The sequence below is a fragment of the Nicotiana sylvestris genome, chromosome 10, assembly GCF_000393655.2.
Source record: "Nicotiana sylvestris chromosome 10, ASM39365v2, whole genome shotgun sequence".
Classification (NCBI taxonomy): Eukaryota; Viridiplantae; Streptophyta; class Magnoliopsida; order Solanales; family Solanaceae; genus Nicotiana; species Nicotiana sylvestris.
The window spans coordinates 115,055,129-115,072,217 of NC_091066.1; the positions used below are offsets into that span (position 1 = coordinate 115,055,129).

Below are 17,089 nucleotides of genomic sequence, written 5' to 3' on the forward strand. Positions count from 1 at the left end.
GAGCAGCGTAGGTTGGAGAGGTTAGGTAGACTTCAGCGTCCGACCTTCAGCGGTGCAAAGGACGAGGATGGTTAGGGTTTCTTGGATAAATGTTAGAGGATGCTTCGTACAACGGGTATTCTGGAGACCAGCGGGGTCGCTTTCACTACTTATCAATTTTCTGGAGTTGTCTTCACTTGGTGGGAGACTTTTGAGAGACGTAGGCATATTGGTGCAACACCCGTTACCTGGCAACAGTTCTCCATTCTCTTTCTAGAGAAGTATGTGCCGCAATCTCGCAGAGAAGAGCTTCGTAGTGAGATTGAGTGGTTGCATTAGGGAGAGATAGATGTGACACAGTATGAGATAAGATTCCCCAGTTAAGCTTTGATTTGCTTGCGGAGCGAGGTAAGTATTGGGTCTAAACTTGATTTGAGGGAATTAGGACAACTTGAGTTATGTGTTATGTGAATTACATGTGTAGAGGCGTATATGCAAGGTGACGAGTATATATACATCGTCAAAATAACTATTTCTATGCTTGTCCATGTTTCATTAATTATTTTATTCTACATCTTAAGAATTGCATGCTTTAATTACTTTCTATGCCTGAACTTGCTCCTTGTCATTTATTACTCTCGTAGTAAAATGTTTGTTTCTTCCATGCTTCTATAATTAATTTCTACTTATCTTAATTGTCGTACTTGTACACTTGAATAGCCATATATTTGGCTTGTCTTGTTGATTTGTACTAATTGTAGCACTCTTTGATTTGGCATGAGATTCTTGTGAATTGAGTTGTTTAATTGATTATATTTATTGATTTTTTACGGATCGGGTTGCACGCCGCAACAGGTAAAATATGGGAGGATTGATATTGATATGGTGGGATCGGATTGCATGCTGTAATGGATTTTATATGTGATTTTGATATAATAAAATAAGGGAAGATTATGATATTGATTCTGATTATATGGTGGGATCTAGTTGCGTGTCACGACGGATTTTATATTTTATTCTTCATATTGATATGGTGAAATAAGGGAGGATTGTGTTTGTACGGTAGGATCAGGTTACGCGCCACAACGGATTGTGTATTTTGTATTCATTATTGCATTGTCTTAGATTTGATGTTTTCATACGAGATTCTGAGGACTATTGTTTTTGGTTTTATTAATTTCAAGGATTGAGTTTATTTTCACAAGTTAACTGCCTTACTTTTCCTGTATTCCTTTCCTGTTATTATTACTATACAACGTACAAGTTGTTATAAATGACTCACCATAGCCTGGTCACTACTTCGTCGTGGTTAGGCTCGACACTTATATAGTATATGGGGTCGGTTGTACTCATACTACACTTTGCACTTCTTGTGTATATTTTGGAGTTGGTCCAAGCGACGGTCAATAGATTGCTCAGATTGATTGGTTAATGGAGACTTGAGGTTTAGCTGCTCGGCGTTCGCAACCCTGAAGTCCCCTTCTACCTTATTCTAGCTGTTTATTTCACTTCAGACAGTTATACTTTCATTTAGACAATTATTTGTATTATTCTAGTCGCTCGTGTTCTTGGACACTAGTTTAGGGATTGTATCTAGATATCGTTGTTGTTATGATTTTCTCACTTTATTTCTTTCTTATTCCTTTTCCTGGTTATTATTTAATTTGAATGGTTATAAATTATCTAACTTTCGCTTACCGAACAAGTGAAATATCAGGTTCCATTACGGTCCCAAGGGTGGGAATTTCGGGTCATGACAAGTTGGTATCTGAGCACTAGGTTCCTAGCTCTCACGAGTCATGAGCAAGCTTAGTAAAGTCTGGAGGATCGGTACGAAGACGTCAGTACTTATCTTCCAGAGGCCATGGAGTTTAGAAAAAGTTTCACCTCTTTCTTTCTCTATCGTGCGATATTATCGATCATTGTTGAATGAAAAATTATATTCTTGTTCTCTCGTAGATGGCGAGAACACGCACTGCATCTACCGCCGGATAGCAGCCGGAGCCCCCTGTTGCAAGTACTACCAGGGACAGAGGTTGAGGCCGAGGCAGAGGCAGAGCTCAGCCTAGAGCTAGAGCAACAACACCTACATTTGAGCCTCTGATTGATCATGAGGAGGAGGTTCTAGTTCAGGCTGTACTCGTCGGACAAGCTGTCACGACCCAAAACCGACCCGGTCGTGATGGCACCTATCGTGAAACTAGGCCAGCTAACACAACTCCCGAATCAACCATTTTCCAATTAAAGTTGTTTTTATACCATTTATAAACCGATAATCTCATAATGAAAATTTAAAAGAAAAGTGCAGAATAATTACACAAGCCCGACATTGGGGTGTCACTAGTCATGAGCATCTACCAGGGTCTGAATACAACAAGAATCTAAAAATGTACTAAATATAATAATGAAAATGAGAGGAAGGAAGCGATGCTACGAACGTCGTGCAACCACCTTGCTAACTCTGATGACTCCGCGTCTGAGCAACCAACACCCGCTACCGGATTCCGAAATACCTGAATCTGTACACGAGGTGCGGGGAGTAATGTGAGTACTCCAACCCAATAAGTAATAAGAGTAAATAAAGACTAAGCAGTAGAAAACAATGGATCCACATTTATGTTAAACTCAATTATCACAACAGGCTTTCAAATCAGAATACGAGTCAATTGTCTCATTTAAAATCCGGCTTTTGGTAAAAATCGTTTAAATTGCCTTCCAACATTTTCAGTAGGGGTTCGATACCATTTATAATAAAAGAGATGAAAACCATAATTGGCCCCTCGAGCAAAATATAATTCGTAAACAGCCTCTCGGGCAAAACAGGAATCATAATACCTTATAACGTAAAAAGCTTAGTGGAAATAACAAATCCAAATCAGTGATTAAATACCGAATATCTTATAAAAACTCCAGCTTAAATGAAAGTTGTTTAAGAACATTTGTTCAACATTTTTAACAGAGGTTCAATATAAAGAGCAGTGAAAACAACAATTACATCAAAACAAGCCCCTCGGGCAAAGCATCACTTATATATGTATACGGCCCCTCGGGCAAGCCTCTCAGTCACTCGAGGCTCAACTCTCATCAGTCAGTGCTCACGCTAAGCACTTACACTCAATAAGTACCATATAGTAACCGCTGCAGCATGCAGCCCGATCCATATATCGCTGCGGCGTGCAACCCGATCTATATATATAGTCGACTGCGCTCACTGGGGGTGTGCAGACTCCGTAGGGGCTCCTACAGCCCAAGCGCTATATCGCTGCGGCGTGCAGCCCGATCCATATAAGTATCGCTGCGACATACAACCCAATCCATAGATATATAATCCTCACAACCAGACCCTCGGCCTCTCTCAGTCATTGACCTCACCATCAAAGTCTCAATCTATCTCAGTCATCAACCTCACAATCAGACCCTCGGTCTATCTTAGTCATCAACTCATGATCACTCGGACAATCAGTAAAACAGGGAACTTAGCCTAAACAATTTTCACATTTTTAAGAATATAGTGATAAAGCCAGATTTAAAAAATAAACAGGTAAAACATGATTGAGGATATTCTTTCAAACAAATAGAGTGAGGAAAAATAGTAAAAATACCCCTAAGGGTCTCAACAGGTCGGCACAAGGCCCCAGACATGGCATACAACCCAAAACATAATATCAATCTCTAGAACATGGAATATCATAAGATTTCAAATCAAATACGCGACTTAACAGTCGTACGGGATGGACCATGTCACAATATCCAACGGGGTACAACTCAACGCTCGTCTTCTAGCATGCATATCACCTCAAAATAGCACATCGATGTGTAATCCGGGGTTTCAAACCTCAGGACAGTATTTACAATCATTACTTACCTCGATCCGGTCCAAACTCTAGCCCGCGATGCCTAGCCCGCGTGAATCAACCTCCAGATCCTCCAAATCTAGCCACAATCAGTGCATAATCATTAAAATATGCTAAGGGAACGAAGCCCACTCGAAAATATCCAATTTAACATCAAAATCCTGAAATTGCTCAAACCTGGCCCCGAGCCCACGTCTCGGAATCCGATAAAATCAACATCAGTGGAATCATCATCCTCTCACGAGTCTATACATACCAAGTACATCAAAATCAGACCTCAAATGGCCCCTCAAATCCTAAATCAAAAGTCCAAAATTCCAAGCCCTAGTTCTTCCATTTTTAGCTTAAGTTTCCATGATTTTCTAGGTGGATTTCACAATAGAATCGAGTTTAAAGCCCAAAATTCTTACCTCCAATCGTTTCCCCTTGAATGCCTCTTCAATCTCCTTCAAAAATCTCTCAAAAAGACTAACTATGGAGGAAATGAGCCCCAAAATCGCGGATGAAACGAATTAAAAACATTCTGCCCAGGTCTGACCTTCCTTCTTCGTGAATGCGGTCAACCCCTCGCGTTCGCGAAGCACAAACTCTCATTGACCAAATTATGCCTTATGCAAATGTGTCACACCAATCACGAACGTGATGTTGTCACGCCCCGAACTGGGGGGTGAGACTGACACCCAGTGGCTCAACTATCCTTGCGTACCAACTTACAACTAAGGGGATCTGAATGTATGATGTCATACTTTGGCCAAGGGGCACATTGTAAGACGACTGCGAATGCTGACTAAATGTCAAAATAAAACTGGGCCGATAAGGCCGTCATAATTATTACGGCTGACAAACCAACCAAATATACATACAAGGCCTGGAAGCCCAACATACTACACTAACTGACATGATATGTCTACAAGCCTCTACTGATGGATATACTGTGATCGGAACAGCTCCCCGATCTACTCATAACATATATACATATATATACAAGATGTACATAAGGCTCTAGACCTACAAACTCTGAAAGGCATGGAGCTTACCGATCAGGCTGAACTCGGGCAACACTTATTGAAGAGGCCTACCCGTCTGTCTGTCTGACCTGCACCCATGAAATGCAGCGCCCTTAGAAAAAGAACGTCGGTACGAAATAATGTACTGAGTATGTAAGGCAATATACTGAAAGCTGAAACTGAACTGATAATATAATAACTGCAAGTAGATGGAAGTCAAAGATAATCTGAAGATATGCTTACTTGCTGATACTGACTCAATCTCTAAATATAGTAACTAAAATAGTTGTCTGGCCCTATAAGGCTCGGTATACATATATATCTGCTCTGCCATAGTAGGCTTGCTCATAAGCGCTCGGCCATACTAGGCTCTGTATCTCGACTAACTGGGCTCGCTCATAAGCGCTCGACTACAGTAGGCTCGATATATATATAACTGCTCTACCGTAGTAGGCTCGCTCATAAGCGTTCAACCATACTAGGCTCTTTATCTCGACCAACTGGGCTCGCTTATAAGCGCTCGTCCACAGCAGGCTCGGTATATAACTTACCATCTGATCAGAGGTTGCCCAATAGGGGCCTGCCCATCGATTATAGCTCTATGGTAATGAAAATACTTTTAATACTATATATATAAACTATATATATATATATAACTTCTCTTCTCTCTTGAGTGGAAGAATGAAATACTCAAATGAATATCAAGTCCCGATAAAGAGAATATTGTAACTTGCGAGACTAGAAAAATATATGTAAATTTCGGGATATGAATGTAATGATGAGATCATGCAAAAATGAAGGAAGGGATTAGCCTTAACATACTTGGACCGATTCTCTTCACAATCCCTTGTTAGTCGGATCTCAAAATTGTATCCGTAGAGTTCATCCCACGGAAGAGACTATGGCAACTTAAGTATTTTCATCTTATTATACTTGATTTTCGTAATTCAAGAACTGCTTCATTTAACATGTAAATCTAAATTTGCTCCATAAGCTATGGCAACAACATTCAATTAAAATATGTTTCGGGGTCTGTTAGTGGAAAGTTGGGAATATTGAAGAGAATCACATTTTAAGGCTTGTGGATGCTAGCAAATAATGAAGAGTATTATGTTGATTCATGGACATCAATCGTGAAAACAATTATCAAATGCAACAATCCCTCCATTCTGAAAATTTGGACATGTCCGCAAGCAACCATAGAGATGACACGTGTCTATCATTTCCAAATCTTGCCACATATCTTAATAGGTGTAAGAGTCATAGATTTTGCGAAGGCAAAATCTGCCACGTAGTGGTCTTATTAAAATATTTTAGATAATTACTAATTACCCGCAAAATTGAGAATTATTCCCACTTACTTGAAATATTACTCACTTTTCACATACCTTATACGCCTTACTATTATGGTCATGTGGTACCTTGTATGGTATTAGTCCATAATTATCAGGTATTATCGCTCGACCCGTATTTTATCCTAAATTGACCATTTTCAAAGAAACTCCTTTTCTTTAATTCGTGTACCCATTTATCCTTCATAGCACTTATTTATCGCTTGTTATAAATAACGTAATACTTATAATCCCAAAATAAATCTCATTCCCGAATTTACGTCGATTAATCTTACGACGAAGCTTTAACATACGAAAATGAAAAATATAATATCTCATTTTCAGACTTTCATTGCTTTACTTATGACGTACTTTCACGCATGAAAACCTGGGGTGTGAAAGATGCTCCTTCCACCTACACCTTCACAAACGTGATAACCCCTACGCGAACGCGATGAACACATGACCTTCAGCCCATTTGATCCATCTTTCTCTACGCGATCGCGAGTGCCTTCTCGCGAACGCGATGCACAGCTTCCCAGCCTTCCGCGAACGCGAAGGCTTAATTCTGGCCTTCCTCAAATCCTTCTACACGAACGCGAGGCTCCACTTGCAAACGCAAAGAGATAATTCTCTGCAACAGCTGAAACTTAAAATTTGCAATTTCACAAACTCCAAAATGGTCCGATTGACCATCCGAAACTCACCCGAGGCCCCCGGGACCTCAACCCAACACACCAACACATCCTAAAACCTTATTAAAACTTGTTCCAATCATCAAAACACCTCAAACAACATCAAATTACCCAAAACACATCGAATTCAATCCTAAATTTCCAAATTCTTCTGAAATACGCTTTCGATCAAAAACCCAACCAGACCACGTCCGAATGACCTGAAATTTTGTACACACATCCCAAATGACACAACGAAGCTACTGCAATTCTCGGAATTCCATTCCGGCCCTTATATCAAAATCTCACCTATCAACCGACAATCGCCAAAAATAAAAACTTCGCCAATTCAAGCCTAATTCTATTCCGGACTCCAAAACCCATTTTGATCACGCTCTTAAGTCATAAATCACCTAATGGAGCTAACCAAATCATAAAAATTCTGATCCGAGATCATATACAAACAAGTCAAATCTTGGTCAAACCTTTCAAATTTTAAACTTCAACTAAGAATTGTTTTCTTCCAAATTTATTCCATTTACCCTGAAACCAAAACCAACGAATTACATAGGTCATAATACATCACACGGGGAAAGTCATGCCCGAGAACTGGCTAGCAAAGTGCAAAAGCTCAAAACGATCGGTCGAGTTGTTACATCCCCCCTCACTTAAACATACGTTCGTCCTCAAACGTGCCCAGAGTTGTTTGAAAAAGCCAACCAATAGCTGAATAACCTCACCATACAAATACCCTAATGTGATCCCACGTCACCCTATCTCACATAGGTTCGATAACACAATATAACTGAAATTTCACAACCCAATCTAGCCCACAAACCATAGAACCACATTTACACTTCTAAAATCATCAATACGCTCAGAATCTCACATTTATACCGTGAATAAGTCCGAACAAGCAGTAACAAACCATATCTGCTATCTCAGATGCAATCACACAATATACCACATAACTCAAAAACTTGTAGTGATAACTTTTAATCATAGCAGTTGCACATAACATCCGAATACCAATAGAAAAACCCTTATCAACTAAAGTCTCATCCCAACACTTTCATACACTGCCAATGATCACTAAAACACGCAGTAAGCCATAACCATTTCCCAGATCAACCATTCACGAAGCCACTTCTCCTTTGGCGAATACCATAGCATGTTTCTGAGCCAGGCTTGATATTATCCTTCCAACATGTTGAAATCGAATATATTCATATTTATTAATGATCCCAACGATCACCTCTAACCCAACACATTACTCTGGTGACACGACACATCAATACATGCCTAAGCCATAACTTGCGCAATACATGCACCAATACGCAACAGTCCGAACATACTCAAATCATGAAAATGACTTAAATGAAAGAGTTGTACCTCAAGCTCACTAGTACCACCACAACACAAGGCTGAGAACCCGTCTCACATCATAGGAACAGAACACACGCACCTAACCCGCAAGGTCATACCTCTACATATTCAAGCACCGCTCCACATGAAACACCTCAAGTCACTATGCTCGAAATCGACAACCACGCCCAATTTTATGTCTGGAACCAAAGAAAATCATCATACCCATGGTAAAGCAAATAACATACACCACACAAAACTAAAAGGACATAAACCGATACGCCATTCACCGAGAAACACAAAAAGGTAACTCATAGATCTTCCCAGATTACTAATAAGCTCAATAACAATCGAATCAACACATCCATCAACAATACAATACAATTGGTGTTAACCAAGTCAACTCAGGTTAAGACACGCATCCACATTTGCCTGCCAATGAACTCCTTATCAAGGAAACCATGAAGCTGCTCTTTCAACCCCTTTAAATCTGCCGGTGCCATATGATACGGTGCCCGACATCAAATTAATAGGTAGGAGCCTTTGCACTAACATCTATCACGAAAGCCCAATTAAGAAAGACAATCCTTCCCAGCCGTCCGCTGGTTCTTCAAAATATAAAACCACTTCAATAGGACATAATCTGTCGAACCTTGCCACTCAATCTGTGGCATTTCCGGCATAGCCCACAGTGTCGCCTTAGTGCAATAGCCCAGAATGACACCGCACAGAGACAACTAGTCTGAACCCAATATCACATCCAAAATCTATCATACCAAATACGAAAGATCCACTCGGGTCTCCAAACCCCGATAGTCACTAACAGTGCCGATACACACGACTCACAATTACAACATAGCATGAATGTTAGAACTTCCCTGTCTCCAAATCCATATGATACATGACTCAACCAGCAGTCCATCTAACAAGAAGGTGCGATAATACTACCGAGGTACCATCAACTTAATCACATTGCCTTTTCTGAAACATATACCCTCGTCAAATCACTCCAATTAGCAATACCATTTCCTTAATCATCTGAAGATCATTCCCTTAATCATCTGAAATTGCCCGTGCTGCCTAAGAATTTTATGACTTTTCGCTCAGAACTGAACTGTAACCTTACACACGCAATTCTCAATTCTCCACAATATACCGCATGTACCACACCATCCTAGGATAACATGAGAACTTCATCCTCCTTCCGAGCCACAAACATTTATGTACCCAACAAGTCAAGAACTTTCTAAGTTTCCCCTTGCACAAATCAGACCTGCCATGACTGAATCCTTCTAACTCGACCAAGCTAAGCAAGCCATCAAAACCTAAGAGCATTGCCGTAAAATACCTGTAAGAACTCATTACCTTGAACACCCATAAGGAACTAAGAATATCCATACCATATCGGTCCAGTCTACTATCAAACTATCCCATCTATCTAATTTCCTTCTGATTCATCTTCAACTTGATATTCCCTCTTGATGTAGCACCAAAATTCCTCAACCCAGGATTACCACACGAGACCCAAGCATAAACCACACTGTCTAAGACTCATAAGCCGCTGAATACTCTCTTAAATATTCCCAAAAGCACCAGATTCAAAATACTTTACTCTGAGGAAACTTCCTTTGAATCTAAATCCGTTAGCTTTACTTTCTTGATACTGATACATAGAATCCTATACCTAATATAGAAAATACCACAAGTCTCGACATCTTCCAATGAAAACTCCATTTCTAACCACATATACAACTTTAAAATACCCAATTGTTACATGTAGAATCTCGAACACATTAGAACCATTCTCGAGAGTCATTCACTATATTCAAACTGCAATTAGCTGATCAAACGAATAGAAACACTCGTGCCTCATTAGCACTCTAACACAGCGGAAGGTGACATCATTCCATTACAACCAAGTAACTTCCTACTCTACGCACCGAGCATCTTTGACCAACAACGACTCAAGACATCTCGTGATTCTCATACACTCGTGGAGCATCTTAACCTTTGTTAAAAAAATTCCTTTACTCAAACCATCCTCGATCTCAATCTCCGCGGGCCATAATCGATTTACCCGAACGCCTCAAACTAGAACCGACATAACACCTAGCCGTGCAATCAACTAATCAACAGCAGACTCCCCCACTTAGCTCGAAGTCATAGATCAAAATACACTTAATAAATCATAACACTTATACTTTATTGATGCTATAATACCATAGTGAGATTAAACTCAAATCTTTTATAAGCTTGTGAAAACATAGATCATCTGCAAATCTCACATTCACTCTCGCAACAGTTAAGCCCACTCTCTTAAGCGACCCAAATTTAAATTTCAACACATATAATTCACTTGAAAATTAGATCTTCTAATAGACAACATAGGGATCACACAACCTCAGAACACTCCGTAGGAGATAACCCACCTGCTTTGCCTCCAACTAACATTCCTGTATACCTTCCACCATCATAAACTGTACGCAGTCACTTAGTCTTCTAGAGTTTGAACTCATACCGCAACATGAAATCTACTTCACTTACAACTGGGGAACATGAAAAGATTCTTCACACGCCCATAACTCGGGGCTATACCTCGAATCAAGATGGAATTCAAGCACCTAATAGTTCTTCTATCCTCTAGCAAACCCTTCTCGTCGCCTCCAAATCATATGGATACCTCTCGGAGTACTACCATACTTATCACATAGTTATCCAACTGTCACTCCCACTAATAGGGACACTACCGAACATATAAGTTCAAGAACACTTGCTCACACAATCAGCACCTCGGTGCTCAAGCTATAGGCAAAGATCCGACCTCAAGACCTCCAGACTGGCCCAACATCAACTCACAAAGATCACATCTCTCCCGTCGATCAAGGAATCACAAGCCATCGAGGCACATCTGATACTGAGCGCTCATGCACGCATACGAATGCATGGAAGGAATTTCAAAGAGTTACATTTCGAGCTGAATCAATGATGCATGATAAGAATTCAAGAATGTGAAGTTTTTCCTAAAGGTTTAGCAGCCTCTCGAGGATAAATATAGACGTCTCTGTACCGATCTGTGAGACTCCACTAAACCTGCTCATGACTTGTGAGACCTATGTAACCTAGGTTCTGATACCAACTTGTCATGACCCAAAATCGACCCGGTTGTGATGATTCCTATCGCGAAACTAGGCCAGCCGACGCAACTCCCGAATCAACCATTTTCCAATTAAAGCTGTTTTTATATCATTTATAAACCAATAATCTCATAATGAAAATTTAAAAGAAAATTGCGGAATAATTACACAAGCCCGACATCGGGGTGTCACTAGTCATGAGCATCTACCAGGATCTGAATACAACAAGAGTCTAAAAATGTACTAAATATAATAATGAAAATGAGAGGAAGGAAGCGGTGCTACAAACGTCGTGTAATCACCTTGCTAACTCTGATGACTCCACGTCTGAGCAACCAACACCCGCTATCGGGTTCCAAAATACCTGAATCTACACACGAGGTGCAGTGAGTAATGTGAGTACTTCAACCTAGTAAGTAATAAGAGTAAATAAACACTGAGCAGTAGGAAATAATGGATACACATTTATGTTAAACTCAATAATCACAACAGGCTTTCAAATCAGAATACGAGTCAATTGTCTCGTTTAAAATCCGGCTTCCGGTAAAAATAATTTAAATTACCTTCCAACAGTTTCAGTAGGGGTTCGATACCATTTATAATAAAAGACATGAAAACCATAATCGGCCCCTCAGGCAAAATATAATTCGTAAACATCCCCTCGGGCAAAACAAGAATCATAACACCTTATAACGTAAAAATCATAGTGGAAATAACAAATCCAAATCAGTGATTAAATACCGAATATCTTATAAAAACTTCAGCTTAAGTGAAAGTTTTTTAAAAATATTTGTTCAACATTTTTAATAGAGGTTCAGTATAAAGAGGAGTAAAAACAACAATTACATCAAAACAAGCCCCTCGGGCAAAGCATCACTCATATATGTATACGGCCCCTCGGGCAACCCTCTCAGTCACTCGAGACTCAACTCTCATCAGCAGCACTCACGCTCAGCACTCACACTCAATAAGTACCATATAGTAACCACTACAGCGTGTAGCCTGATCCATATATCGCTGCAGCGTGCAGCCCGATCCATATATATAGTCGACTGCACTCACTGGGGGTGTGAAGACTCCGGAGGGGCTCTTACAGCCCAAGTGCTATATCGCTGCGGCACACGGCCTGATCCAACATATCGCTACGGCGTGCAGCCCGAACCATATAAGTATCGCTGCAGCGTGCAACCCGATCCATATATATATTATTGCGGTGTGAAGCCCGATCCATAGATATATAATCCTCACAACCAGGCCCTCGGCCTCTTTCAGTCATTGACCTCACCATCAGACTCTCAGTTAGTAGTCTATCTCAGTCATCAATGTCACAATCAGACCCTCGGTCTATCTCAATCATCAACTCATGATCACTCGGACCATCAGTAAAATAGGGAACTCAGCCTAAATAGTTTTCACATTTTTAATAATATAGTGATAAAGCCAGATTTAAACAATAAACATGTAAAACATGACTGAGGATATGCTTTAAAACAAATAGAGTGAGGAAAAATAGTAAAAATGCTCCTAAGGGTCTCAACAGGTCGGCACAAGTCCCCCAACATGGCATACAACCCAAAATATAATATCAATCTCTAGAACATGGAATATCATAAGATTTCAAATCAAATACGCGACTTAACAATCGTACGGGACGGACCAAGTCACAATCCCCAACGGTACACAACTCAACGCTCGTCGTCTAGTGTGTGCGTCACCTCAAAATAGCACATCGATGTGTAATCCAGGGTTTCAAACCTCAGGACAGTATTTACAATCATTACTTACATCGATCCGGTCCAAACTCTAGCCCGTGATGCCTCGCCCGCATGAATCGACCTTCGGATGCTCCAAATCTAGCCACAATCAGTGCATAATCATTAAAATATGCTAAGGGAACAAAGCCCTGTCATGACCCAATTTAGGATCATCACTGGCACCTAGGAACAAGTGCCCCCAAGTAAGCCTCATCGGTATTTTAGAGAAAATCGGACAGAGTTTCCCCTGTTTTTGGACTATCCCAAAATTTTCCCTGTCTCAAATCAGCAACCAAACATCCTAATAGCAATTCAAATGACAATGACCTTATCAATTAACCAAAATAAATATCTACCTTTAATAGTCCACCCAACAACAACTAGAAATACTACTTTATCTCAAAATTTGATAAGAATGAGCGATACTCAACATAAATCTATAATAACGAAGAATACTCAGGACACTAAAAAAATTTGACTATGGAGCGACTCTAAGAGTTCAAAGAAAATACTGTAACAATAAATAAAATCTTCGCCCACGCGAACAAATGCGGGGCTCACCAGAAATTATCAACTTGTGCGTCTGACTAATGAAATCCTCGCCCTTCAACTGTTATCTCTGGAAAAAAATAGCGGGCAGTGAGTCGCTAGCTCAGTGAGTAATAGTATTGAACCACAACCGTTTTTAATTGGGGACAAGTCAGAAAACATGCCTGTATAATAATAATTAGGAACTATCATAAAAATAAAATGCCCTTTCAAAAAAAATAGTAATAATAATCAGTCTCATCATGTGTTTCCTGTAATAGGAATCAATTTAACAATTCAGTAATATACTCGGTAAGCACTGTGTCATATTAAATATTTATGTTTGGGAGGTTTCCAAGGAAAGATCATGTAATTTCTAACACTGTATGGACCCCTTGGTCAAAGGAGTCAAATATAACTGTAGGTCCCTACTCGAGGGAAAACTGTAACTGTATGCTACTTCTACCTTCCCAATAGCGAGGGCTATAACTGTAATCGGTAATCTGTAAATACAAGGTGCACCAGGTCTAACGAACATGCCGTTAGCTACGGGATCCTTCAAAGTCTCCTCCTATTTATACTTTTCTTTGTAAACAGTAAATATTCATATGGAAGCATTTTCAAAATAGTATAGGGGATTTCAATTCTTATCAAATATTATAATCCAATTTCGGTAACAGTAATCATATCTCAAATAACAGTAAAACATGTCTAGTAATAGTGAGAACATTTTAAATAACGGTAAACATCTCAAGCAAACCGTTCAGTACCATATCAAGTAAAGGACTTGTCCCACATGCAATTTCAAACATTATGTAACATATTTTATTTTCAAAATAAGGTATAAACCATGCAGGTTATGAAAACAAAAATTGTAGTAAGATTACTACTCACAGTACTCGTGCCGAAATACAAAATACTTCACCTCGAGCAATTCGCACAAATTCCTCCAATCAATCTATAATTACATAATATCGATCTCATGTTAATTTCCATGTTTAGGCCAATTCATAGCTAATTTAGAATACCCAATCATTGGGGTTCATGTTTAAGTCTTAATTTGTGGATTTTTATTTATCCACATATGAGTGATTTAAATTAGTCCAAAATCTTTTAAATAAAAGTGTATTTATATGGTTTATTCCCTGTACTGTTCAATTTCCTAAATCATGTGCATAAATTTAAACTGAAATACCCTTATTGTCCATAATATACCTTATTAATTGGTACTTATCTTTGTACTCAATACTAGACTTACCACATTCCAACCCAAATTCGATACTTTTATTACAATATAGTTAAACACCAAAACTCAATCCTTGCACCCTAACTTAATTTACACCTAACAAAGATCATATATAATTAGACTAGTTTAAGTACAAATACATCAATACCCTTCTTTTTCCAAGTGAAGTTATCCTACAGTAACCTTGACCAACTTCCAATTGCATGATTTGCCCAGAATAATTCTTCGTGGTATTTAATTTCTTATACCTTGTGAAACCCTTCAAATATATGAACTGAGATAAAAAGAATTACCAGAAAAAAGAACCCAGATGAGAAATTTGAGTATTACCCGTAAACACCAGTGCGTATTTAAGATTTCTCAAGGTTTGGTTCCAGCCTTTTTCATCTTCTTCTTCTTCTCCTTTTGAAATCCCTTTTTCTGCATTTTCTGAAGCGGACCCGTTTCCCCCTTTCTTTCTTTTGTTTTTTGCTTATGTTGCATTTGACTTTCTTTCCCTTTTATTTCTTTATTTGCCGTCACTGTACAATGGTCTTTTGCCCATTTAATTAGCTAGTTTTTTTTTTATGTTTAAGTAACATTAAATGACAAAAGTACCCCAACTTGAATATGAAGTATTAAATTCTCCCCATCTTATGAAATTCGGTCCCCGAATTTAGTATAAGTACATACTTGTAGACTGAAATAAATGATGATACTTGACTCGCATAGCATCTTCTATTTCAATGTAGCTTCTTCAATAGTGTGATTTCTCCATAAGACTTTCACGAACACAGTTTCTTTTGACCATAGTTTTCTTATTTGTCTATCAATAATAGCCATCGGCTCCTCCTTGTAAGACAACTTCTCATCAAGCGGTATAGCAGGGGCCTCAATCACCTGAGATGAGTCTGATATACATTTCCTCAGCATTGAGACATGAAAAATTGGATGAATAACGGTCAACTCAGGAGGAAGTGCAAAACGATAAGCCACAACTCCTACTCGGTCTATTATCTTATCCGGTCCAATAAATCTGGGGCTCAACTTGCCTCTTTTCCCAAACCGTATCACACCTTTCATAGGGGAGACTTGTAGGAACACTTTGTCCCCAATTGTGAACACTAAATCTCTTCTTCTCTTATCAGCATAAGACTTTTGTCTACTTTGAGCTGCAAGCAATCTCTTTCTGATCAACTGGACCTTGTCTATAACTTCTTGTACTAGGTCGAGTCCCAATAAGTTAGTTTCACCAGCTTCAAACCATCTGATAGGAGAACGACATCTTCTACCATGCAATACTTCATACGGTGCCATTTGAATACTAGACTAGAAGCTATTGTTGTAAGCAAATTCATCTAAAGGTAGATAAGCGTCCCAACTATCTCCAAACTCAAGAATAAAATCTCTCAACATATCCTCCAAGATCTGTATAGCACATTCGGACTTTGTGTTTGCGTGCAATAAAACTAGTACTAAGATCCACTCATGTATCCAACATTTCTTGAAAAGGTTTTCAAATCGTGAAGTGAATGTGATCCTCTATTAGGGTTGATGAACACTAGAGCTCTATTGAGTCATATAATTTTTTGTTCATGTATATATATGCATATTTTACTTCACTATAAGAGGTTTTGACTAGCAAGAAACATGCCTACTTGGTAAGCCAATTTACAACTTTCCCACATATAATGATACCTCTAATAGTTTGAGTAATTTAGTCATATAATGTACTGTTCTATTGTATTTTCACTTCAGATTCTTGAGTTATTTTAGAGGCCTGTGAGTCTCACGTGCTTGTGTTAACATACTGACATGCCAAATAGTTAGAAACAAAGTTAACGATTTTTTTTTTCTGCTTTCTTTTCCAAACAATCAATTTTTTTATAGTCATGGTGCATCTTATAGACCTGAGATATATAGTGTATCTAGAGTTGTAAGCTCCATCACGAATAGTTTGTCTCAACCCATATATGTTTGCTATACATAATTAGTTACCTAGTCGTACAATACCCTCACTATTAATATTCATATCCTTGCTTTTACCAGCTAAAAATTAATCTCGGTAATTAAACAATCATTCATCCTCGTATTGGCTAGCCTTTATACACTCTACATCGGGCTTGACCAATAGCCAATAATGTCTTTGAATTTTATTTTATTTTTTTCTTTGGGAATACATTGGAGAATCTCTCATTATGATACTTTTTTTTTCTCAAACTAAGTGTTTCTTCTCTT

The 17,089-nt window shown here is 38.9% G+C and overlaps 1 protein-coding gene across 1 annotated transcript; it reads right to left on the reverse strand.

Moving 5' to 3' along the window:
- Nucleotides 1-15,589: 15,589 nt before the first annotated feature.
- On the reverse strand, nt 15,590-16,168 carry LOC104211646 (uncharacterized). The gene has a single exon (XM_070159475.1). The coding sequence runs from the start codon at nt 16,166-16,168 to the stop codon at nt 15,590-15,592; it is 579 nt and encodes a 192-aa protein (XP_070015576.1).
- Between the last annotated feature and the right edge of the window lie 921 nt (nt 16,169-17,089).